The following is a 27,146-nucleotide window of genomic DNA, read 5'->3' on the forward strand; positions in this document are numbered from 1 at the left end:
TGGCATGGTCCCGTAGCATGGTCCTAGAAGTGCTGGTATGAGGTGTCAGTTTTCTCCTGTCAATGTTGAGGGCTGGCAAAACTACTAGTAGTGGTAATTAACATTTACTGAACAAGGTACTTAAACATGTTAGGATGTTTAATTTAATCCTTATCACAACTCTCTCAGATGGATCTTGTGTTATTCTTAATATTAAAAATGAAGACATAGTAGTTAGGTGAGAATAAGCAATTTGTTCAAAAATCGCCAAGGTGGGAAGTAGTGGGCCAGGATCCAAACAAAAGTCTCTCTGGCACCAGGGCCTGTGCTTCACCATTGTACTATATGGACTGTCAGATGGATTAAAGTATTCACATATCTAAATCCTTTGCATGTAGCCTGAGATCCCAGGCTCTTGTTAGAGACTGATTTGAGAGCTTACAGCCCTGATATTTTACTATCAAGTCTGATTGTAGGACCTTTTTGGGGAAAAGTTCCTCAGGCTGTCCAATTTTTAGGCTGTTGGTATAAATTCCGCTGGAAGATTATCTTGTGGTGGGCCAATCCCTGGTGCTTGTGGCTGGGTCGCTTTCAGCAAGGCCTCTGACATTTTGGCATTTTTCCTGGCAGGCAGCCAAGGGGCCTGAGTATTTGTTTTCTTTTACTTTCATTCTTAACCATTTCCTCTCTCTCAAAATAAACAAAAAAGAACTCAGGGGTTTTACCAGTAGAAATGCATCTTAAAAAGCAGTTTGTGAGGGAAATGTGTAGCTGGAGAAGGAAGAAAAAGGTGATTGAGGGAAAGGAGGAAACATAGCCATTAAATGATTAACAGAATTCAGAATCCCCTTGAGCTAGAAAGGTTCTAATTTTAAAAGCCACTTAAATTCCTTAGAAGAGAGGTACTCTCCAAGTATAAATATATTGGTCAGGCACTTCTTGATGAGCAATAGAGAATCCCAGGTAACTATTTATTTGTTTTGTCCCCAACATTTCCCCTTATCAAAAGTTTACAATGGCGGTCTCCTAACATTTAATTCTCAAAGAGATGGAAAGCAGCGAAGAGTTGCCTGAAGTGTGGATCCTTTTTCTTCCACCTCTACTCTTTTAGAAAAGGTGCTGGCAGCTATTTACAAACCACTGACTAGACCACTCGGTGTTAGTGACCCCCCCTAAGGGGAAACGCTTTTTCCTCCTTCTTTCTCTTTCCTTGAGCACTTAATTGCGTGCTCTGCTCTAAGTGTTTTGCATATCTTAACTCACTGAGTCCTCACAATCCTAGGAGATCCTAACAATGATAGCTCTACTTAACAGGTAAGAAATTTATGCTAAACAGGTTAAGACCTGAGCTCCACACACAAGGCTATGAAGTGGGGGTGATGGTCTGATGCGAGGGCTTTTAATTCCACAGCAGTCCATCATGAGAGTCAAATTTACACGTCCTGGGGATCAAGCCCAGACTCTGCCAACAACCAGCATGATCTTCTGCTAACTCACCGTTTTGTGTATTGCCTGCCTGTAAGGTACCTGAAGTTCTCACAAGTACTTCAACCATTCCCAGTGAAATCAATGAGAAATTAAGAGCCTCCTTATAAAGGCCCCTTAATCTCTCCTTAAATAGGCTCAGGACTCTTGGGCTTTTATTCCTGTAGAAGTTGGAAAGGATTCTATTTATTCAGTCCCTCACTGGACAGATACATACAGGCCACATGGCATAGTGTCAGAATGCAGATATTGGAACCAGACTACTGGTGACCCTCGAACAACTCGGTGGGGGTGGGGGGAGCAGAGGCACCAGACCCCACACAGTCAAAAATCGGCATATAATTTTTGACTTCCCCAAAACTTTACTAATAGCCTGCTGTTAACAGGAAGTTACTGATAACACAAAAAGTCAATTAGCACATATTTTGCCTATGTATTACATACTGCATTCTTAACAATAAAGTAAGCTAGAGAAAAGAAAATATTAAGAAAATCATTAAGAGAAAATACATTCATAGTACTATATTGTGTTTAACGAAAAAAATCCACATGTAAGTGGACTTGCACAGTTCAAACCTGTCTTCTTCAAGGGTCAACTGTACTTGGTTTGAATTATGGTTTTGCCATTTATTCACACTCAAGGTCACACCACTTATTGAACCTTTCTGTCCCTCTGGTTCCTTATGTACAATGGGTTAATGGTATCACTGACCCCACACAGTTACTATGAGTTTTAAATGAGTTCATCCATATGAAATATTTAGAACTGTGCCTGGCACATAGTAAATGCTCAATAAATATGAAGTATCATTGAAGAGATATTTAGGATATAGAAGCATGCTAGGCACTAGAAATAAGAGTTTATATTGTAGTGGGAGATAGGGGGCATATTCTTCAATAGAGAGATTTATATGCTAAGCACCAGCACTGGGGGCATAACAGCTAAACACCTCCCTCCCCCGCAAAGATTTACAAACCACTGGAAGAGGTAAATAGACAATGACAATGCAGTGTGGTAAGTGTGCAATGGGGTAGAAATGGGTAATATTAGAGCACATGTAGGACAGGAGACATGATGTTTAAGAATCAGAAGAGGCTTCTTACAGGAAGTGAACCCAAGATAAAGACCTGGTGGATGAGAAGGAATTTGCCACATGAATTCTTGGAACAGGATGTAAACTGTTAGGTATATGAAGGATATGGAGCATGTGTGTGTACAAGGGGCAGAGTAAGCAGGTCCCACAGGGTTTGAGGGCTAGGGTACATGGGATGGGAGGCTGGAAAGAAGGTAGTACTAGATTACTGAAGGCCTCCAGTGCTTTGCTGAGGGTTTTGGACTTTATCCCATATGTAATTGGGGAAGAGCTGTCAAGTCTAGGAATGATATGATCTGCAATCCAGACCAGATGAAATCTGAAGTCAGGACCACCAGATACATTGATACTCCTAGATACTCCACATTGGAGTGCTGGTTATGAGGAAGGAGAAGTGGAGATGTTTGGGAGAAAACAGGAAAAAGTGTTAGAATGTAATGACTGATCAAAGCAGAATGGAAAAGCAGTAATATTGTATGTTGCCCTCAAAGATGATATCCTTCTACTTCTTATGGGTACTTAATTGGAAAAATTTGAGAAATACTGATGGCATAACAGAAAGAATATGAGTTTTTGGAGCTGGGTGGAATTGAATTCAAATCCAGTTTTATCATTTGTTGGTTTATGTTTAGTATGGATAATAATCCCACCTCAAATTTCATTATATAATTTCATTATCTGATAATATTATGTTAACATAATACATGCAAAACACCTAGTACAGTGCCTTGCACATAGTAAGCACTCAGTACATGACAGTTGTGAGTGTTGTAGGATTAGAAAATAAGATATGATCAGGGGTTCATGCCAGATAGCAGTAGTTCTTAGTCTTTTGAATATCTTAGATGCTTACTATTAAAAAAATTGTTTAAGATAAAATTCACATACCATCAAGCCACCCATTTAAAGTTTATGATTCAATGTTTTCCCATATATTCACAGACTTCTACAACCATCATCACAATCTAATTTTAGAACATTTTCATCACCCCTAAAAGAAACTCCATACCCTAAATAGTCACTGCCCATTCTTCCCTATGGTTCCTCCACAGCCCTAGGCAGCCACTAATCTACTTACTATTTCTATAGATTTGCTCATAAATGCTTCAGAAGAGCTGATGAAAGTAACTTCTACCCTGGGAATATGCAAAATTTTGCATGCAATTTCTTGGCAATCAGAGACTCCAGATTAAAATTTTAAAGGAATACTCATACTAAACTCAAACAGAATTTCTACAAAGTTGGCACTAGAAGAAAGAAGAAACTCCCAGAGGTGGTGGTGGTGGTGGGCAGCAAGAGCTCGTAGTATTCACACCTGTATCTCTACCTAATCTGAAATCTCTGCACACTAAATCTGCTCCAAAGTTTCTACACATAATCTCCTCCTGGAAATGTTAACCGTGGAGGCTCCATCTCCTTCACCCTTACCAGTTGTTTCCTTTGGGAGCAGCAGAAACCTAAGAGATTCCAGTCAGCAATCAATAGTAGTATCATTGAAGATCAGCCAAAGCTACTGAGATAATAGCTACCATTTATTATGTGCTTATTATGGTTGAGCATTGTGCTTATAATTAATTATCTCTCCTAATTTTTCAGTTTTAGGGAGAACACCTGGACATATTCTGTCTCAGCTCTTGGTAATTCCTGATAAATAATATGATATCACTAGGAAGGCTTCTGCCAACAATCTTTGGTGTTGTTGCCTCTAATCCACTTCACAGAAGCGAACAACAATTGGAATATGGGGAGGGGGTGACTTTTCTCTTAGAAAATAAAAAAAGCAATGCTTAAGTTCCCATTGGATCAAGTAGGAATGGCTTTGCCCTCTTAATGCCAAAGGTATCAGGTTAGAACTTCCTCAAGAATGTGTTGATCTGGCCTCTTTAGAATAACAAATGCTAATTTTGATTATAGACTATTTTCCTCATTTAAATTTTAAACTGTATTACCATGTTAGTTGAGGATTCCTCTTTAAATAGGAAACTGGAAACACGCACAGTCTTAATTATGTTTGTATTCACTTCAGGAACTGTCTTCCAGATCGCCATCCCAATCTTGTGCTCATTTGTCTACAGACACTCAGATATTTGGTTTTGCTTTTTTCATCTTGGATTCTATAAGCTCCTTCCTATCTCTCGGTCTCTTGCTTGCTGTTCTTTCTGCTTTCCTTTTTTTTCCAAATCATTGCAAAGCTGGTTTCTTCTCATGATTCAGACCTCAGCTCAGAAGGCTTTCTGATCATGTAATCCAAGAAAGTTGTCCCTTCTTCACATTACACTTGCACAGGACTTATCACTCTGAAAATAATCTTAGTGATGTATCTATTTACTTGGTTTTAAAATATGTTATTAATTATTCATGAGAGACACACAGAAGAGAGAGACAGAGACACAGGCAGAGGGAGAAGCAGGCTCTATGCAGGGAAGCCAATAAGGGACTCAATCCCGGAACTCCAGGATCACGCCCTGAGCTGAAGGCAGATACCCAACCGGTGAGCCACCCAGGCATCCCTATTTACTTATTTTTAATTTATTTCTTTCCACCAGTGTGTAAACCCCATGAAAATGGAAGCCTTGCCTGTTTTGTTCACCAGAGAATCCTCAGGGCTCAGAATAGTGCCGACACACAGGTGGATGTTTAATAAATAATTGTTGAATTAAATGTCTATTCTTAGAATGACTAGATAGTATTAAGTGTAAACCATGTTTTCTATTTTCAAAGGGGTTTAGACAGATGTATTTGGATCTTCATTGGATGTGTTTAAACCTAAAAACTTGCTATTTATTGTAATATCCAAAATAAAAAAATTTTTTAAATAATATGAATAATAACAGTATCTTTTTTTTTCTTCTCAAGTTCTTCATTTTGGTTTGACATATTCAAAACTAATTTAAATTAAAAAGAAGGGAGGGGGGATCCCTGGGTGGCGCAGCGGTTTGGCGCCTGCCTTTGGCCCAGGGCACGATCCTGGAGACCCGGGATCGAATCCCACGTCAGGCTCCCGGTGCATGGAGCCTGCTTCTTCCTCCGCCTGTGTCTCTGCCTCTCTCTCTCTCTCTCTGTGACTATCATAAATAAATAAATAAATAAATAAATAAATAAATAAAAAGAAGGGAGGGGGCGCCTGGGTGTTTCAGTCAGTTAAGAGTCCAACTTTTGATCTTGACTCAGGTCTCGATCTTAGAGTGGTGAGTTCAATGCCCCACATTGGGCTCCATGGTGGGTGTGGAGCCTACATAAAAATTGAAAAGTAAAAAAATAAAAAAGTAGGAAATATATGAAACAAAAATAATTTTTAAATGGATGATAAGGGAACACCTGGGTGGCTCAGCGGTTTGGCGCCTGCCTTCAGCCCAGGGTGTGATCCTGGAGACCCGGGATCGTGTGTGTCCCCTGTCACACTCCCTACGGGGATCCTGCTTCTTTCTCTGCCTGTGTCTCTCATGAATAAATAAATAAAATCTTAAAAAAAATAAATACATGGATGATAGGCCTAAGTGTAAAAGCTAAAATTATAAAAATATATATATAAAAGTTTTGGAAGAAGACATAGATGACATTAGGGCAGCCTGAGTGGCTCAGTGGTTTAGCCCTGCCATCAGCCCAGGGCCTGATCCTGGGGACCCAGGATTGAGTCCCATATCGGGTTCCCTGCATGGAGCCTGCTTTTCCCTCTGCCTGTGTCTCTGCCTCTCTCTCTCTCTCTCTCTCTTTCTCTCTCTCTCTCTCTGTGTGTGTGTGTGTCTCATGAATAAATAAATAAAATCTTAAAAAAGAAAGAAGGCATGGATGACATTAAATAAATAGATAAAAGAAGGCATAGATGTAAATCTTTGTGATCTTGGTTTAGGCAAAGTCTTATTACATATGACAATAAAAATACAAGTGACAAAAGAAGAATGGAAAAATTGGACTTCATCACAAATTAAAAGCTTTTCTGCTGTAAAGGTTGCTATTAAGAAAGTGAAAAGTCAGCCCACAAATAGGATAAAACATTTACAAATCAAATAACTGCTAAGGCACTTGAAATCTGGAATATATAAAGAATTCTTACAACTTGATTATAAAAAGATAAATATACCAATTAGAACCTGAATAAATTTTCTCCAAAAGATACAAAAATGGCCAATTAATACATGAAAAGATGGTCAATATCACTAGCCATTAGGGAAATACAAATCAAAGCTCCAGTAGATAGTACTTCACAGTCACTAGGATGGCTATAATAAAAAAGACAGACAAAGCAAGCAGTAGTGAGGATGTGGAGAAATTAGAACCCTCATAATTGTTGGTGGGATTGTAACATGGTACAGCCTCTTTGGAAAACAGTTTGGCTCTTCAAAATGTTAAATGTAGAGCTACCATATAACCCAGCATTCCGTTCCTAGATATACATACAAAAGAAATGAAAACATGCCCACACAAGCCCTGTAAACAAATATTCTCAATAGCATTACTCATAATAGCCAAAAAGCAGAAACAGCTCAAATGTCTGTCAACTGGCAAATGGATAATTAAAATGTAGTCTATCTGTGTAATGGAATATTATTCATTCAAAATAAAGTACTGATACTACTCTACTATAAGTGAATCCAGAAAACATGCTAAGTGAAAGAAGCCACTCACAAAAAAACCACGTTATATAATTCTATTTATGAGATGTCCAGAATAGGTTAAACCTATGAGACAGAAAGTGGATTAGTGGTTGCCTAGAGCTGTGGGTGGAGGGAATGGGGAATGACTGTTAATTGGTATTGGTTTCTTTTGGGGGTGATAAAAATGTTCTAAAATCAGCGAGTGGTGATAGTTGCATAACTCAGTGAGTATACCAAAAACCTTTGAATAGTACCCTTTAGATAGATGAGTTATATAGGGTATATGAATAATATCTCAATAAATCTCTTTTTAAGAGTACAGTGCAGGGGAATAAAAGGAAGGGAAGTTTAAAATTAAGAGGATCAAACTTCAAAGTAAGTTTGAGTTGGCAAAATAGTGTAATATTTCTATTTTTAGCTTTGATATTCTAACTTTAGCAAGAGCGTAGACTTGCAATTTTATACTTAGCATTGCATTCTCAGATACAGAGGACTTGCCCTTTTCTTCACAAGTATCACCTCTATTGCTTTTGTTTTAAAGATGCATAATGTACTTAGAGTACACTAAATATTAGAGTCTTTTATTTACACTTATGTGGTGCCTATATCTAGTGTCCCCAAAGTATTATAATAATAGTTTTACTTTGCTAAAAGGTAATAGCAATATAAAGATGAAAGACTTTGTTCCCTCTGCCATTTCCCTCACAAGTATAACAGTTGGATGCTCAGACTGTGAGATCAGACTGCTTGAATTGTTTCAGACAAGGTGAACTTGGGAGAGGCACAAACCTCAGTTTCTCTATCTGTAAATGATACTATTTACTTCAAAATGTTGTTCTGAGAATTAAAGGAAATAACGCATATGTGGAACTTAGCACAAGATGTCAAGAACATAGTAAATGCTCAAATTGCAGGAATTGTTAGCAATTATTTTTAATTTAGCAATAGCAAAAAGGGATTGAGATCCTTAAGAAATGGGTAAAAAGTTGTAATGCGGTTGAGAATGGAGTATTACAATTCTAAAAATGAGGACTGGAAGGACGTATAATATTCTTACTCTCAGTTTTGTTAAAATTAGGTAACTATTCAACATTAATCAAGATATTTGAATAGTTTTAAGCATTTACTGCTAGAAAACTCTTTGGAGAGCTTGCTAAAGATAAAGCTGTGAAGCTGCCTGAATATTTTTCAGAGAACAATATGTGATTCAAGCATTGCTACAGAGACCTGATATTTTAGGCTACATTTCTAATCAGTGGTATCTTATCACTTGTCACTTTACAACTCAAGCCTTTGAGTAACAAATCTCCCAAGAAGTCTCCTTTCCTCCTCCCTTGAGGTTTACTCAGTCGATATTTTTCGCTATGGAGAGTAGCAGGAACTTCTTTTTTTAAGGACTATTTTAACTTCTTAGAAGAAGGAAACATGAGTGAAAATAATTACTTATAAAATAATAACTGACTGTGAATGTGAAAGAATTGCTATTTTGAGCTTTATTTGTATACTTTAAAAGTGGGCTTAAAAAGAAAAAGTGGGCTTTAAAACTTTCCCAGATTAACCGAAATTCCAGGAGATAAGAAAGGGAGAGAAGGAAGTTGAAAATATTTCGAAATTTCTCCCCTTTTCCCCCAAAACTTATTCTTATTTTTATATTAATAGGTAAAATTCTCTGAGGAGCACAAGTAAACCTCAGAAACTCATAGCCACACAATTCCTCTAAATGGGGCTTATCTGTAAGTATTCTTATTGTAATAACACTTGATAGTCATAAAGATCTGTTTGAGGAAACCAGGGATCTATACATAAGATAAAAATTGCTAAGTATAGTCCTACCCCACTCCCTAGCTTGTGGTAACAGTGGGTAAGTTAGTAAGAGTGTTACCAAATATGTTTGAATATGCACTGACATCATCTATTGCCTTACTGGACCTTAATATTCCCAACTAATATCAATACTTTTAGTAATGGCAATTAATTTGTTGACATATTTTCCCTACCCTCATTGCATCCCTCGGCACCCTTACACACTCGGATGCTTTAAAACGTTTCTTGAGCACATTTTGCTAACACCTAATCCTTGGCTTCCCGGACGCTAATGGACAATTGGATTGACTTCAGAAAGTGTTCCTACAAACAGTGCTTTTCGAGGCTTGCCCTCTGTCTAGTTAGTGCCGCACTGTTAGGAGTTAGCTGCGATGAAAGCACCCATCGCAACACTCAGGGAAGGCGCGCAACACCGCCCTGTGATACAGTTCAGCTCGTCTCTCATTAATTCTGCTAACCGAGTTCGTGTCCCCGCGAGAGAAACCGTATTCCTCCTCACGTTGAACACAAGAGTCTCGATTCATTATTGGCGGTGCAAGAGGGCGACTCCAGCACCTGGGCAGCTAGGGACTTGGAACGGATCTGGACCTGCCTCCGCGAGGCCCGCGGGGTACCTCAGCAACACCCTAGCACTAGAAGTTTGTAAAATCTGGAGTCACCTTGACCCACCCCCGGAGGTGAGGAAAGTTAGTCCTGGACTGGAGACGGGGTGAGTAAAACCAGAGACAGAGAACTTTCGCGAGCGAAAATCGCCGTCACGTTTTCCTGTTTTCGGTGTAGCTCAAGACCCAGAGAGTTTAAGGGTGGCTGGAGCAGGTGGCACGACTCCGCCCACCACCGCGCTTCCACTCCCTCTGCTAGCACGCTCCACTCCCTCCGGGAGGTCCCGCCTCTTAGGCGCGCGCGAAGAATTGTCACGCCACGCATCCTGGGAATTGTAGTCTTGGCGCCGGGGGCCGCCTCAGGAGAAGCGACTCTGGCCTACATACCCCATAGTGCCGTGCGGCGCTGGCCGCTCCCGGATGTGTGCCTGGCGCCGGAAGAGAAGCCGGCCCCCCTCTCTCGGCCCGGCCATCTTGTGGGAAGAGCTGAAGCAGGCGCTCTTGGCTCGGCGCGGCCCGCTGCAATCCGTGGAGGAACGCGCCGCCGAGCCACCATCATGCCTGGGCACTTACAGGAAGGCTTCGGCTGCGTGGTCACCAACCGATTCGACCAGTTATTTGACGACGAATCGGACCCCTTTGAGGTGTTGAAGGCAGCAGAGAACAAGAAAAAAGAAGCCGGCGGGGGCGGCGTTGGGGGCCCTGGGGCCAAGAGCGCAGCTCAGGCCGCAGCCCAGACCAACTCCAACGCGGCAGGCAAACAGCTGCGTAAAGAGTCCCAGAAAGACCGCAAGAACCCGCTGCCCCCCAGCGTTGGCGTGGTTGACAAGAAAGAGGAGACGCAGCCGCCCGTGGCGCTTAAGAAAGAAGGTAAAGCTGTGGTGGAAGGTGGGGGAGACCGGGATGGAGGGAAGGAGCGAGGGGGACTTGCGGCTACCACTTGCTTTCGGAGTTCCGAGGGTCCGCGGGAGACTTGGCCGCCGATTGCCTCCCATTTCTCCTCACGCTACAAAAGCCAGGTCCCGCGAAGGTGCCGGGAGCGTGGTAGCCCCAAGTTGAAGCCACCTGCGAGGCTCCTGGAGTCACCCCCTTCCCGCCTCATTTTCTGAGCGGAGGAGCGTGCTCCGGAGATAAGCTGCTGCTGCTCGAGCGCGCCGGCTGTCCTGGGAGGCTGTTGCCTTCCCGCCGGATTCCTTGGCGGGCGGGCGCGGCGACCGAGGTCTGGGCGAGCTGGCCACTGACTGAAGCATTTGTAGTTACGGGCAAGCGTGGGGTCCACGGCCCCTTCCCACTCGGAGCTCGCTCTCGGCGTGCTGCTTTGAGGTGCGCTTGGCTTCTCTCCTGCCATCTTGTCCCACGAGGGCGCGGAGTACCCCCCAGTGAGACGCCGGGGGTCCGAGTGCACCTGACCTAGTTCTGCGCTCTGTGGAGTGGGCTACGGCTTCAGGTGCCCCATGTGCCTTGTAGTCCCCTCTCCTCCCTTCAACACGTAAGAACAACTAACTTGCTGGAGCGAATTAAGCTTTTGAGAAGACAAATGTGCTTACACTGTGGTAAGCAGAAGCGGGAATTCTGAACGAAGACTGGTTATTGCAGGAAATCCTGAGCTCGTCCTCTCTCCCCGACACCCCACCCCACCCCCTCACTCAATATTTCATGTGGTGGCCCGGCCGGGGGCCTCGTGGTGAATTGAGTGCAGAGGCTGTCACAACGTTAGCCCCAGCGGAGCGCTTTTGAATCCGTAGCTTTTTTCTCCACATGTGCGTGAAGCATGGTCGGGGTTCATTGGCGGGTAATAGTTGTTTCCAGAGGTCACTGTAAACTTCGCGGGGTTGTCTTGAGGTTGATTTCTGCATTCACTTATTGCTGGTTTGCCTTCTGTGTGGACAAAAAAGCAAAACAGTTGGAGGATAAAATGTACCCGATCAGCTCCGGAACTTTAAAGTTGCCTTTTTATATTAAAGTTGAAATTACCTTTTACTGCCACGTGCTCCTGAAAGAAGTGGTTTCTCATTAGTTTTAGTTGAATTTGTAGCATACAACTGATTTTCAGAATCACCAATTGTGTTAGGTTTTGGCTTAAGTTTTTTTTTTTTTTTTTAATACAGAACTTCTGTGATGCTTGGAATGAAGAACCTATGATGAATAAAACAAATAATTAATTCTTGTATCAAAATTACAGGTTGGGGAGAAGCAGAAGTTGGAGTGTTGGAAAGTTGGGTATACTTCGTTTAGACCAAATATCTATTCAGTCATCTTAAGTTTTAAAGCAACCTGTAGCACAGCTAAATAATTATTTAATTTCTGCGTTAAGGGACACAGGCCTGTGTTAATTATTTTTGCTCAAGTTTACCTCCTTGATCTCATTAATCCAAAAAAGTGCCTGAAAACGTTGAGCCTAATGTATAAATCTTAAGTGTACCAGGTAGATGTGTTTCACCCATTTTGAATGTTTAAAGCATGAAGCCTGGTTTAAACCCCTCAGTTGTTTTGATCATAAAGCCCATCTTGGAGGAGGTAAGCACTTAACCTGGGACCTAGGATTTTAAATTACAAAGGTGGAGAATTATTATATGAGTTTATAACCAGAATGGAGTTCACCATTTAGTACTCTTTCCTTGGGAAAACTTCCATATTAGCTATCAACGTCTTCCTTAGATCAGCAATACATAGCAGTCTTGCTCTTAAATTGCATAAAATATAGTCTTAAAAGGGAAGTGTTGAATGAAAAAGATTTTTTTCAGACCCTACTACCTGTCAGTTGATGTTCGGGGCATTGGAGAAGGGTAGACCTGTAAAAAGTCTATCCACTTCGTGCAGTGGGAGAAATTGCTACCTGATGATGTGATCTTTGCCTTTGAATATAGGTCCTGGCAAATGCTAGACATACCTTAGATACAGTATTTAACAGGATAAGAGTTTTGTCGTTTGTCTTTTGTCCATTTGAAGAATTTGAGAACTGACACCACAGAATGTCATCGCTAAAAATGTAGACCAAGGCGTTTTTAAATTTTGGTTTTTTTTGTTCCGAAGCCTGGAATCGACTGAAAATCCAGTGAGTTTGCAAGTACATACAAGTAGGTTAAGAGAAGCTTGAATTTTTAAATGTCAGTCATTGGGTGAAATTTAGTAAATTTTTTAGGTTCTGTAGGCATAATAGTGAAATTGGGTGAGGAAGGAAGCCATTGTTCATTTGGGTGTGTTTGGCTTGGATATCATTGTAAGGACTGGTTCCATAGCTCCACCCCAATACACTATACCTTTGACAACATTTGTTTAAGATGCCTTAAGATCTAATATTTGTGGTTTATCCTGAGAGTTTATGTGGAATGGACCTTAAAATTTCATTTAACAGTTTGATATTTACCTTTTGACTTTAGTTACAAGCAACTGTATGATGGGATATATACTGATGATGGGTTACTTTCTTAGAAGGAATCAGAGTGAGTCAACTTAAGATCTTGCTATAAAATCGGTTCCTCAGCTGCTTTTTGACTGTGTAAGAAATTATGGTTTGGGAGTTACAACATACCTGAAATTTTACAGTCATGAACTTATTTACTTCAGGCCAACGATAATGCATGTTGGTTGCCTTTGTGGGCCTCAGATACCAACAGGAAAAAATGATACAGGGGGAAATCAGTAAATGCATCAGCCATCACTTAGTGCCACAAGTTTCTATTGCTTAAATACTGTTTTTAAAGGGGGTCCGTGTGTGTGTGTCTGTGTGTGGCTTTTAAAGATTCTTTTGAAACCTACCTGTTAGAGCAAAAAAAAGAGAGAGCTCTCTAATAAACAACTGAACTATTTTCTAGTTGCATAGCATTATGTTTTATTTAGTGCATGTGTATGAATATGGGTAGAAACATGTGAATACATATATAAAAACTAATAGAGGAAAACAGTACGTTTTTCTGGTTAATTAGTTATTTGATACTATGGAGATCTAACCTTCAGTGCTATTTGTTTTCCTTTCAGTTTTGTAATTTCATAGAATTATCACTTTTTACTGTAGTTTATTTCCTTCAGATCATGTAAATAGTGTGGCCTTCACTTTTTCTGAGAGTCCTTATCTGATGAGTATGTTGATTTCCTTGGGTATTACTAATGAATGGCCAGTGGTGTTAATCTTTTTTAATATCTTTAAAGCCGAAATGTATCATATACCTAAAATTCCTTAAAAATCAGAATTTTAAATTAAGACACTGGCATCTTGTGATGGGGAATAGTGGCTACCCTGATGACTTTCAAGTCAGTTACAGGTAGGGGGGAGGCATGATTTGGCAAACTAAACAAGTTTGAAACAAGTTTGTTGTCTTTAATAGGAATTTCTTAGATACTTTGTTATATTTTATAGAGATGCCCAGTTTTTGCCTTTTTCAGCAGCAAGTGCTCCTTACTGGATTAAAAGAATGGCTTTTTTTTTTTTTCATCTTTTAGTAGTCTGCCTAGTTTTTTTTGTTTTGCAAAAATAATTTGCTTATGCAGGTTATTTATCATTTCAGGAATAAGACGTGTTGGAAGAAGACCTGATCAACAGCTGCAGAGTGAAGGGAAAATAATTGATAGGAGACCAGAAAGGCGACCACCTCGTGAACGACGATTTGAAAAGCCACTTGAAGAAAAGGGTGAAGGAGGAGAATTTTCAGTTGATAGGCAAGATCTTTTTAATCTCTTCATGTTATGTCAGTTTATAGAGTCATACCTTAACTAACGCAAAGCTATAAATTGGGCATAATTAGCAAGGTAGCAGTGTGGCTGGTTACATTTATCAGTTTTTCAGAGAAATATCTGAGTGCATGCATTGTTCTACTAAGAACGTTTTAGTATCAGTTTTTTGTGTTCAGTCTTGGATTTCTTGTAATGAAACACTTCAGTTGAATGAATGGACAATTTCTTTTCCTTGTCATCCCCAGATGTTCGCAGGAGAGCCCTTCCTGTTGGGGAACTATTTATAGCAAAACATTACTCATATTATGCATGTTAGTTGTGTTTATTTTAATTTTGAAGTGTATTAGTAGTGGTGGTTTTACTGGATTATAACATGAATAATCATGGGAAAGTTATGGGCACTAGTAGTGAAGTTTCAGAGAAAACAAAAATGTTCTTGTTTGGTCCTGATTTCTTTTATGTGTTTAAAAGTAGATTATGTGTTTAGAAGTAGATTGTTTTGAGTTTTCTTTTTCTTTAAAGTTTTACTTTTTTGAGAGAGACGAGCAAGGGGAGAGGCACAGGGAGAAGGAGAAGCAGACTCCCTGCTGAGCAGGGAGCCCACCCAACACAGGGTTCCATCCCAGGACCCTGGGATCATGAGCTGAAGGCAGATGCTCAACGGACTGAACTGCCCAGGCTCCCCTGTTTTAAATTTTCTAAAACATGTGTTTAACTGTTAATTATTAGCCAGTAAATATGTTTTTACATTTGAGCCTTTGGATGCATTTGCTCTTTTTTTTCCCCCCTTCCTGAAAACCTTGGAAATATATTTTTTATTTGTTATAGACCGATTATTGACCGGCCTATTCGAGGCCGCGGTGGTCTTGGAAGAGGTCGAGGAGGCCGCGGACGTGGAATGGGCCGAGGAGATGGATTTGATTCTCGTGGCAAACGTGAATTTGATAGGCATAGTGGAAGTGATAGATCGTAAGTCTTATATTGGTTTTTATTGTTTTTACATTGGAATTTACTTCTTTAATAAAACAAAATTTGAGTTTCTAGAATTAAAGAGTATTATGTTAACTCAGTTTTGTTAGTTCTTTTTCACATTACAGTGGCCTGAAGCATGAGGACAAACGTGGAGGTAGCGGATCTCACAACTGGGGAACTGTCAAAGATGAATTAACGTTGGTATTCTGAATTTTCTGAATAAATAACTTTTAAATAAGATTGATTCTATGCTTTATTAGAGTTTTAGAGTTTAAGCATAACTGTTATATTTTACTTGTCCCCAGGACAAGAACAAATGCTCTCATCTCAGAGCAACTTCCTTATAATATCTTGTTGGATATGTTTGAGTACAATATGTCATATGACAAATTTTTCTACATTATGATACACATGAATTTTTCTTTTCATATGGCTATATAGCTTTTCCTGAAACCTTACAATTTAAGTTATTTGGGTATTCTGATTCTCTGTGTGCTTTTAGTAGTTCCTATTGTAGCAATTGGCCCTATGGTCATTAGAAGAATTTGATAGGCTGGGGAAGTTTTGTTTTAGAGGAAGCTACTCTGTCCTGCTACTTTCTAAATCAAATACTTGAACTATAGTTTGGATCATAATGTATTTTTAAATTATTTTTTCTTAGAGGTCTACTGGGAAGTAAGTTTAGTAAGAAAAGGGTCTTAGGGAATGTGAGGATTTTAAATATGTAAAAAGAATCCTTAAGCTACATGTAAATGGACCTAGCTGCTTTTCTCTTTCTTTTTTCCTTAGAGAGTCCCCAAAATACATTCAGAAACAAATATCTTATAATTGCAGTGACTTGGATCAATCAAATGTGACTGAGGAAACACCTGAAGGTGAAGAACATCCAGTTGCAGACACTGAAAATAAGTAAGTGGTTTTACGGGTAGTGGTTTTATGTATGGTTTTACTCCATAGCATTGGAAGTAGTTTGGGTTTTTACCAAGAAAATAACATAGATTTAATGCTATTATTTGGTGTCTTTTAACAGGAGACTTGTACCCCTATTCCTCAAATAGTATCTATTTAGAGGAATGCTTTACACATTCAGTTTATTGGGCTATATAACGGTTTGAAAAATAGAATGGTTATTTCTATTTGAAAATACCATTGTTATCTCTGAAAAGATAAGGAATACATATTTAAGTGTGATACCTGTTTGCCATAAGAACAAAAATTAACTATTTAACCTGGGAATTGGGAGTAAGAATAAGTTGTCCTGCATTTTACTTAGCTATACTTTACTTCGGAGAGAAGTTGTAATGAGTAATCCTGGTGACGATGGCTGTCCAGACTCTGAATAAGTGGGAACTAGAAGCTGAAGTTGGGGATTTCTAAAAATGTGACCAAATGGTTGTCATAAGAGAAATTATAGTATTTATTTATTTTAAGGTTTTATTTATGTATTTATTTATGTATGTATGTATTTATTTATCTATCTATGTGAGAGAGAGAGTGGGGGGGAGCAGAGACAGAGACATAGGCAGAGGGAGACGCAGGCTCCCCGCAGGGGAGCCCAATGCAGTGCAGCACTGGAGCCCAATGCAGCACTCTATCCCAGGACCCCAGGATCACGCCCTGAGCCAAAGACAGACACTAACCGCTGCGCCACCCAGGCATCCCCTTAACCAGCCAGGTGTCCAGAGAAATTATAGTATTTAGAACACATAATTCAAAGTCCTTTGAACTTTATATAAATTCTATTCTGAGACAGTTTAAACCAGAAGGTGTGACCTTTTTAAAATTTCTCTGGAATTTTTTTTCTTTCCATCAACATAGAATTTGGAACATAGCATTATTGGCTTGTTTTAAAATGTATGGGGAGAGCAAAAGGCCAGAATATGTTATCGATTCACTGGCTTTTCTTTTCTTAATCCTTTTCATTTTTTGAGTTTTTAGGTATAAGATTTGGTTTTGAAGTTTCTATTCAAGGGTGGAAGAATTGTAATGATAACAAGTTATTCTGGTAGAAGTGATTTAATGCCTTCCTCTAGTTTCCATCAACCCAGGCAGAAATTCTATGCCAGTCATTTCTTACAATATTATGGTTTAAAGTATGGAATTACCAGTTATTGAGGGCCTGTAACTCCTAACTGGAGGATATTTAAATTAGGGGATTCTTTGCTTTTTCTCCAAGAATTACTCCTACAGTGAACCATTACTGGTAATAGTATATTCTAGTCCATATTCCATTCAGTTGGTTTGTTGAAAGAAGGAATAGTAATTTATTTACTATTAGAGTAGATAAAAATATATGGTATTAAGTATATGTTGAACTTGGGGTAATATAAATTCATTTATATAAAACAGTATGAAGTCATAATTTTTAGTGGTAATGAAATTGTCATAGGTGACTGAAATGAACCTTAATATAAGTACTTAACAATGCCCAACACAACTGTTCCTTTAACAAAGCCCATGTTTAAGTGACCTTAAGAGTGATTTGCAAAGATTATAGCTGTTTATCAGAAGAAATGATATATATTGACAGTGTATTTCAAATAAATCCTTCATTCATTTCAGGAATGAAATAGGGGTTTTTAAGCTAAAGACCAAGGTGATATTAGAGCAGTCTCTAGTCTTACTCCAGGGTAGGGGAGAATGCAAATATAGCGTTGCATCTTGCATGTGAGCGCATGGATTTAAGAAGCACAGGATGACTTTGATTAACTCCCTCATATATAGTTTCCAGGACTTCTGTTTAATTTCATTTGATCCTTACAACCTCTGAAGGTAGGTGTTGTGGTTTCATGATGTGGTAAAGGTATGCCAAGTTCTATTCTTGGCTGTGTCATGACTTGGGAGTAAGTAGGACCTTTTCTTGATCTTTAGTTTTCTCATTTGTAAAGTGACAGAGTTGGACTTGATGTTGATAGCCAAGATCTTTTTTTTTTTTTTTAAGATTTTATTTATTTATTTATGAGACACACACACACACACACACACACACACAGGGACACAGGCAGAGGGAGAAGCAGGCTCCCTGCGGGGAACCCAATGCAGGACTTGATCCTGGAACCCCGGGATCATGCCCTGGGCCAAATGCAGATACTCAACCTCTGAGCCACCCAGGAGTCCCAAGATCTCATTAGTAAAATGTAAACTTGGTATAGGAAGTTTTAAGATAGAATTTGTCAAATGGTGAAGAGTAGAGTGGAAGGCAGATATTTGAGCTGTAAGGCTAAGTGAATCACCTGCTATCTTTGGAAGGAATCAGAGCTCCCAAAATAGCAAACAACTTGTTTGGTGACAATTGCAAGTTGAGATTAGACTAAAATAATGAATTCCTAGGCCCATGCTTTGTTTTTATAAATAGGGAAAAGGATAGTGTATAATAGTTATATCCTGAGACTTGTATTTGGAAATAACTAATTTAGTATTCAGTACTGAAACTGCTGTGTTTTGTGGAGGGTTCCAAAACCAGTGAAACCACAGCCTCTCCTGTCCATATACAGGTTGCTTGAAAGTTTGGAGAACATAGGATTTTGTTTTTTTTTTTTTTTTTTTTTTTTTTTTTGAACATAAGATTTTGGATTTGTGGGAACCTGGCTTTTAAAATTGTTTGCTGTTAAATGTTGATAAAAGCTAGAGGAACAGTTCTTTCATACTCTAAAATATGGATTTTAGTTCACAATCATCTAGTCCTAGATGATTGCCTTTATTTTTGTTACATGTGTTTTAGGAGAAGCTAGGTCATCTGTTAATCACATAAGGATACAGTTTTAAAGTAGTGTGATTTTAAGAAATGTATATTTTGGATAAAGACAAAGATTGTTTATTACCGATAGTTGATCATTTCATAGTTTATGAAGTTGAATTGTATATTCCTCAGTTATCCATGCTTTCACAATTCAACAAGCACTGAATTTCTAGCCTCTACCAAGTTATGTGTTAACCATTGGGTGACAAGACTGTATCCTCTTGTTCTTGGATAATCTTTTAAAGATTACCAAGCCAAGATTAACTTCTTCCTTTTGATCATAAGTTAAGATTTTATCAGCCCCTTACCGCTATAAAACATGTTTTTTCGCAGGGAGAACGAAGTTGAAGAAGTAAAGGAAGAGGGTCCAAAAGAAATGACTTTGGATGAGTGGAAAGCTATTCAAAATAAGGATCGGGCAAAAGTAGAATTTAATATCCGAAAACCAAATGAAGGTGCTGATGGGCAGTGGAAGAAGGGATTTGTTCTTCATAAATCAAAGAGTGAAGAGGTAAAATTAAATTTTGTGATGTCTGAAAATGTTCAGATGTTTATTGAATGGTATTTATAGTTTTTCAAAACATGGCTAATCCGTTTATAAAGAATAAAAGCTTTACATAGGATCATTTGGGGTAGATAAGTTGTTCAAAAAGGAAATAAACTGCATTACCATATATTTCAAGAAAGGTAGTCCTTCAGTCAATAATGTATTTAATGTGGTGGTTTTGTTGTTTTTTTCTAGAAAGCAATCAGGTGTTTATCATACAGTTACTAGTGTTTTAGAAATAAGGTAGGTCTTTTCAAAGTTGTGATAATATTTTTTAAAATCTTGCCTAACTGAATTGTTGAAAGGTTTGCATTTTCCTATGGTTTAACCTAAGACCGTAGCTTCATCAGTATTCAGTTTTTCAAACTCTCTGCCTTTGTCATTTATAATGATCAAGACTTTTTAATAAATGATGCTGTACTTATTGAGGACTGATGTCTTATAAGAACCAGCAAAGTAATTTACTAATGAAAATACTTGAGAAAGGTATGTTCGTGGTTTTTGATTGGGTAATCCCTGGAGCACGTTATTAGAGGAAAGTCTCACTGCTACATCATTTAAGGCTTATGCAAGTAGGAGATTCTAATCATAAAGTTAAATTGAAATGTTACTAAGGTAGTATAATTAAAAGATTCAATGAGATACTGCATCTTCATTTTCTAAACAAATAGCTGTGAAACAAACTTGGAACATTGTAAAATAAAATTAAGGTTGAGACACTTATGGTTTAGAAATGATTTTTTAACAACATTGACTCCATAAGATAATATAAACAGGGATATGTTGTAAAGTGTGAAGTCGTGTCGGAAAAGACATTCTGCTTCATTTGAATGCTTTTGCTTATTTAAAAAAAATTTTTATAATTCTTGCAGATAAAGTTGTGTATCTGGGTTAAAGTATTCCTGATTAAAGAAACAATGAAAATTCATCTTGGGGAGATTGTTAATTTGTAGTAATGATTAAACTGCTTAGGTTAATATGGAAAAGATTTACTTAAGGTACCTTTGGCGTAATTTGTAACTTTTTTGAGGTCCTGACAACTTTTCTCAAAAACAAGACACATACACAAAATACTGATACATTTTTCTTGATTCATTAATTACTCTGAAGTCTCTTCATGCATTTTGTAGACATCAGGTTAGGTATCATATTTTTACATTGAGCTTCTCAGAAATAACCGTTATATATAATTAGAAAGTTTTAAAATTAAAATGTGAAATTGATTATGAATAACTGAATTAGGGTATTAATTGACAGAGCTGAAGCCAAAGCTCTTATTTCCTGATTATCATTCACTGCTCTAGAAAAAAAAAACTGCAGATTTATCCTACTAGCTGTCTTAAAGGGATGTTCACCAACATTTAAACTTCCTCCATATTATTGTAATAAAACCTTTGAGGTGTTTCAGTAGTATATCAATTAGGTTTTTTTGCTTCTGTTTCCTAGAAACTTAAATGCTTCTAATTAATGAATTGATAATATTGTTTTGCAATAGCAAACAATTAGTATGTATAAATGACTTTGCAGGTTTTCTGGATTTACATTTAAACATTAATTTAAAATTGATTGTGTGTGTGTGTGTGTGTATGTGTGTGTGTGTATATATATTTAAAGATCTTATTTATTTATTCATGAGACACAGACACACACAGAGAGAGGCAGAGACACAGGCAGAGGGAGAAGCAGGCCCCATGCAGGAAGCCCGATGTGGGATTCAATCCCAGGTCTCCAGGGTCAGGCCCTGAGCTGAATGCGGTGCTAAACTGCTGAGCCACCCGGGCTGCCCTAAAGTTGATATTTTAAGAAGAACATCTACTGCCTTTAGATTGGCTTAGCACTAAGGAATGACAATTATTTTGGATATTAGACAAAGGGGCGAAGACGCAGATATAAAATTCATTGGTACTTAGAGTGGTAAGTTATTAACAGTTGTGGTGTTACAGGATTTTAAAAGAACAAAATGTTCATTATTCCTTCAGAAAAGGATTGTACCTGCATTTAGAAAAACTAAAACACACTCCAAAGTAGTATAAGAAAAGTTTGGAACTAGAAGGTGAAAATTTATTCATTCTAAACATACAGGAAGAAATTAGGAATTAAGCCGTGTAAAATTGTCTGGCTTTTGTTTTGTTTTTTTACAGAGTGGGTGGTATACCTTATATATAAATACAAAGGAGGACCTGGATTTCACAAATATGTTGACATTAAGGTTACCTGGCTATATTTAAGGCTTGGATTTATTTGTGCTTATAGCTTTTCAAGGTTCCCTGATTTCACTTTTGAGTCTGTAGTTCTGCAGTTTTCCCAAGTCAGACTTGGAAGAGCACAGAGCCCGAATTTTCTTTAAAACTCAAAAAGTGATTTAGTATTAATCACTGATACAGACCTCCCATGCAATCTGTACAAAAGTCTTCATCAGGGGTTCACATTGGAATCTAATCTGAAGGACATATTTAAAATGTACTTACCCAAACTTCACTAAAGATTATGATTTGGTAGGTTTCAAATGGGCCCTAGAGACTTGAGTGGTTGTGATTACATACCTCTGATCAAGACTTGCCAATATCTCATATAGTTTATAAATTTAAGAGAAAAGTGAAAGGAATTCATCCTTTAAGATCACAGCTGATCTCCAAGTTTACATATTACCTGTAGTGGCATTGATATTTTTAAATTATCATTTGTTGTATTTGTTCACGAAGTACAGATTGGATTTTTGGTCTTTTTTTTTTTTTTTTTTTTTTAAAGATTTTACTTATCCATGAGAGACCCAGAGGGAGAGGCAGAGACACAGGCAGAGGGAGAAGCAAGCTCTTTGCAGGGAGCCTGATGTGGGACTCGATCCCGGGACCCCAGGATCACGCCCTGGGCCAAAGGCAGACACAACCACTGAGCCACCCAGGGAATCCCGATTCTTGGTCTTTTTAAGAGAAACCTCAGTAATTAGAAATTTGCAGTGTTGCTTTCCTGTTAATCACCCCATGACCTACTCTTAAATTTTTAGGCTCATGCTGAAGATTCGGTTATGGACCATCATTTCCGGAAGCCAGCAAATGATATAACGTCTCAGCTGGAGATCAATTTTGGAGACCTTGGCCGCCCAGGACGTGGTGGCAGGGGAGGACGAGGTGGCCGTGGGCGTGGTGGACGTCCAAACCGTGGCAGCAGAACTGACAAGGTAATTTTAAGAATTCTTTTTAAAGTAATTTGAGGACCTCTTTTGGTAAATCAGTGCCCTGGGTCCTTTTGGGGCTAGGATTAGAAGGAAGAAGTAGTTAGATATACCTTCAAGAAATTACATTTTAGGCTGTATTTTTGCTTAAAAGCACTTAAATTGACTGAATAGTGCTGCTAGTAAAGTTAAATTTTCACTTTTTTGAGTATTTGGTGCTGGTCATGGTGGTGTGCTAGGTATTTTATGTACTATGGCATTTCATTCTTATTACTACATTGATATCCCCATTTTACAGAAGAGGAAATTGAGGGAACCAAGTTAACTTGAGCTTTAGCTATAAAGTCTACTTGAAATGCCAACTACCTCCTTTGCCTTGACTCTTGGCTACATTTTGAGTATCAGTGTAGCATTTGTGTGCATAATTGTGTGACACTAACCGGATGATTATTGGCACTTTTCCTAGATTATTATTTTTTGTTTTAGAAAAAACTAGACTGCAGTGTTGAAAGCTGGGATTCATTTTTGTCCTCTTTATAATTTAATGCCTCATACAGTGTATATGACAGGTTCTTAAATATTTTGATAGAAGACCTAGTGATTGATAAATTTTTACTCTGATCATTTGATGCCAAAGTATATGCTGTTAATGACTGAAATTAAAGTATTAGCAGTAACCTTTGCGTTAGGTTAATTCATGGTCTCTGGCTAGGAAACCAGTGACGTCCTCCTGAATTCTCAACCCCTGATATGCAAATTGGGGACCTGATTGAATCTGTCAGTGTATTATAGTGGTAGCTTAATATCATAGAATGGTCACCAGTAATAATGGAGTGATTTCTTTTTCTTCATCTGAACATTAGGCTTTTTAAAGGGCCAGTGTTGTGTGTATGGATCTTTTAATACATTTTTGTTGTTACTTGTTCTTTGATTGTAAATAGCAGTTGGGTCCCTTCCTAACATTGATGAATGAATCATTATATATAATAGGTTTCTTAGGCTGCTTTCAAATTGATGCCATTCTTATTTAGCAAGTGAGGAGAATAAAATACTAAAAAAGAATCCACATACATAAGTCCACATACATACATACACAGGTGAATCTACCTGTGTGATTTATTAGAAAATTAAACCCACGATATTAAAGAATTTTCCTAGTTTTTTTTTTTTTTTTTTTTTTTAAGATTTTATTTATTTATTCGTGAGAGAGAGAGAGGCAGAGACACAGCCAGAGGGAGAAGCAGGTTCCATGCAGGGAGCCTACCTTGGGACTTGATCCTGGGACTCCAGGACCATGCCCTGAGCCAAAGGCAGTGCTAAACTGCTGAGCCACCCAGGGGGTCCCCCCCCCTTTTTTAAAAAAAAGATTTTACTTATTTATTCAAGAGAGGCAGAGACCTAGGCAGAGGAAGAAGCAGGCTCCATGTAGGGAGCCCAATGTGGGACTCCATCCCAGGACTCCAGGATCATGCCCTGGGCGGAAAGCAGACTCTATACCGCTGAGCCACCCAGGCATCCCGTCCTAGGTTTTTTTTTTTTTTTTTTTTTTTTTTTTTAATTTTTATTTATTTATGATAGGCACACAGTGAGAGAGAGAGGCAGAGACACAGGCAGAGGGAGAAGCAGGCTCCATGCACCGGGAGCCCGACGTGGGATTCAATCCCGGGTCTCCAGGATCGCGCCCTGGGCCAAAGGCAGGCGCCAAACCGCTGCGCCACCCAGGGATCCCCCGTCCTAGGTTTTGACAGACATTCAGGACAAGACTCATTGCAAATATTTATGGTCCTGATCCTTAACAGTAAAGCTTTGACACATTTTTACATAGTACTTAATGTCAAGATTTTTTAGGGTTATATGCCTAAATGTAGACACTAGTAATCCAAGATTTGAGAATTGTTAATTTTGATTTGTTTCTTTTTCAGTCAAGTGCTTCTGCTCCTGATGTAGATGACCCTGAGGCATTCCCAGCTCTGGCTTAACTGGATGCCATAAGACAACCCTGGTTCCTTTGTGGACCCATCCCATCTGAGGTTTTGCATGCTTAAGGATCCCAAACGACTTAAGAATTTAAAAAAAAAAAAAAAAAAAAAGACTGTCATTCATACCATTCACACCTAAAGACTGAATTTTATCTGTTTTGAAAATGAACTTCTCTCGCTACACAGAAGTAACAATATGGTAGTCAGTTTTGTATTTAGAAATGTATTGGTAGCAGGGATGTTTTCATAATTTTCAGAGATTATGCATTCTTCATGAATACTTTTGTATTGCTGCTTGCAAATATGCATTTCCAAACTTGAAATATAGGTGTGAACAGTGTGTACCAGTTTAAAGCTTTCACTTCATTTGTGTTTTTTAATTAAGGATTTAGATGTTCTCCCAATTACAAACTGGTTTTAAATATTGGACATAATATCAGTTTTAATACCTGCTTTGCATTTTCACACATGGTCAGCTGGGTCATGTAAACTTTGATTTGTCAAATTTTATGCTGTGTGGAATACTAATACTATATGTATTTTAACTTAGTTTTAATATTTTCATTTCTGGGGAAAATCTTTTTTTCACTTCTCATGATAGCTGTTATATATGCTAAATCTTTATATACAGAAATATCAGTACTTGAACAAATTCAAAGCACATTGGTTTATTAACCCTTGCTCTTGCATGGTTCATTAGATTCAAATTTATAATTGACTCACAATTTCAACTATATTTACTTTTAAAATGTGTGACTTTCCCATTTTAAAAACCAGACTAGACACCTTATTGTTGAAAATTTAAGCTACTTATTGTTGATACACATCCTATCAAGTGAAGTAGTTTTATGGGTGTTGGGATTTTTTTTTCCTCCAAAGGGTGGGTGGAACAAGTTGATTTGGCTACTGCATAATATTTAAACTTGTGTAAAATAAGTGTCTGGCCACTCAGTATGATTTGTGTGTGTGGAAGGTCCCAAATCAAAATTGTTCTTCCATAATCAATAACCCTTAAACCTTTCCTTTTTCTAAAGAAACCAAAGGGCACTGGTTTGTATGGTAAGATGGGGGAGTATGTTAATTTTTAGAATTTGGAAAGCAGACAGCTTTACTTTATAAGGTTGGAACAGCAGCACCATCCATGAAATATACCAAAAATTTTACTGTTTCTGAATTTCATATATTGCTATTAATTTTGGTCTTAAGTTGATAGATGACTGTTCCACAGAAAGTGATAAGTATCTTTGACCTCTTCCTCCATTAGAAAATTAGATTAATGGATTCCTTAAATGGGAGCATCACCACTTACTAAAGCATACATGGAGAGAATTATCAACAGATTTTTTAGGATCTTTTTTTTTTACTCTTATGCCACATTTATTAGTAAACAGGAAAGGAATTTTCATGTACAGTTTTAAAGATCTTTTGTCACTCAGTATTTTCTACCTGTGTATGGTAATGTCCAGTTTTAAAATATTGAAGATCTTAAATCATAAAATGTCTGCTATTTAGCTGATTCATTCTCCCATATACTCCTAAAAGAAATTGTACAGTACAAGAGTTAATTCATTTGGATTAGATTTATTAATCTAGTTACCTGCTGGTTGGACATCTTAGGAAGGAGGTAATTGGTTTTTAATGATGGATAAACTTTTGTGCTGGTATTTTGGATCTTATGCTGAGCATGTTCTGCACTGGTGCTAATGTCTAATATAATTTTATATTTACAAACATACCTGCTACCCAGAGGCAAGTATTAATTTAGTCCATATGGACTATTGACCCCTCTTGAGATTGCAACATACACTCCTAAATCATTGTGGTTAGACTTGCAAGTATCTTAACTTGTTTCTGGACATGTAACGCGTTTATAAGCCTCTTGATTTTTAGCAACATATAGAAAACACCTATTAAAAACACTTCACAAGTTCTACTTAGTGTCAGCCATTGCTGGCATTCTGTCACTAGAGAATACAGCAATATCTGGTATGTTGCAAGCTTTCAAGATAGCCTCAACTTTAAAAAGTTGGTCCATTAGTTGTATCTGATGGATGTAAATTTGCCTCCTAGTTCACTTTGTGTCAAGAGCTAAAACTGTGAACCTAACTTTCTCTTATTGGTGGGTAATAACTGAAAATAAAGATTTTATTTTCATGCTCACTTCTTAAAAATCATGAAAACAATCAAATAGGAACCCATATATCGTTACATGTTTTCTGACCTGTGTGTGCACTCCAAGGTAATCATATTTCATCTCCCCCCCACCCCCCACCCCTTATATTTAGCGTTTGTCTGTGTGGAGTTTTTGTTAAACCAGGCCATCAGATCACATTTGGAAGGGATAATACCTACTACAATTAGAAAGTTGAATTTTTAACTTGTAAAATGAATTTCAAGGACTGACATGGCAATTGGCATTTCTTAGTAATTTACATAAGTGTTAAGGTTAATCATACTGAATGCCACTCTTTTTAAAAATAATATAAT

At 38.1% G+C, this 27,146-nt stretch overlaps 1 protein-coding gene across 4 annotated transcripts; it reads left to right on the forward strand.

Annotated features, from left to right (window-relative positions):
* Positions 1-9,452: 9,452 nt before the first annotated feature.
* Positions 9,453-26,819, forward strand: SERBP1 (SERPINE1 mRNA binding protein 1). Of its 4 annotated transcripts, none has more exons than XM_025983250.2 (8): positions 9,453-10,449; positions 14,085-14,235; positions 15,079-15,219; positions 15,348-15,419; positions 16,012-16,131; positions 19,295-19,472; positions 22,513-22,686; positions 24,603-26,819. In XM_025983250.2, exons 1-8 carry the CDS (start codon positions 10,137-10,139, stop codon positions 24,657-24,659), a joined length of 1,206 nt encoding a protein of 401 aa, XP_025839035.1. In that variant the 5' UTR covers positions 9,453-10,136; the 3' UTR covers positions 24,660-26,819. The 4 variants fall into 4 exon arrangements, with proteins under 4 accessions (XP_025839035.1, XP_025839036.1, XP_025839038.1 ...); XM_025983251.2 differs by having other exon boundaries at positions 9,495-10,449; positions 15,330-15,419; positions 16,057-16,131; XM_025983253.2 differs by having other exon boundaries at positions 9,504-10,449; positions 16,057-16,131.
* The last annotated feature ends 327 nt before the right edge of the window (positions 26,820-27,146 follow it).

The sequence above is a fragment of the Vulpes vulpes genome, chromosome 12 (genome assembly GCF_048418805.1).
Source record: "Vulpes vulpes isolate BD-2025 chromosome 12, VulVul3, whole genome shotgun sequence".
NCBI lineage: Eukaryota > Metazoa > Chordata > Mammalia > Carnivora > Canidae > Vulpes > Vulpes vulpes.

What these genes read in the sequence shown, in the direction of transcription:
- SERBP1 (XM_025983249.2), top strand. Translation starts at nt 10,137, where the DNA reads ATGCCTGGGCACTTACAGGAAGGCTTCGGCTGCGTGGTCACCAACCGA. An exon ending in CGTGGCGCTTAAGAAAGAAG is followed by an intron (nt 10,450 to 14,084) that starts GTAAAGCTGTGG and finishes TTATCATTTCAG; the next exon opens with GAATAAGACGTGTTGGAAGA. An exon ending in GTGGCAGCAGAACTGACAAG is followed by an intron (nt 22,687 to 24,602) that starts GTAATTTTAAGA and finishes TTTCTTTTTCAG; the next exon opens with TCAAGTGCTTCTGCTCCTGA.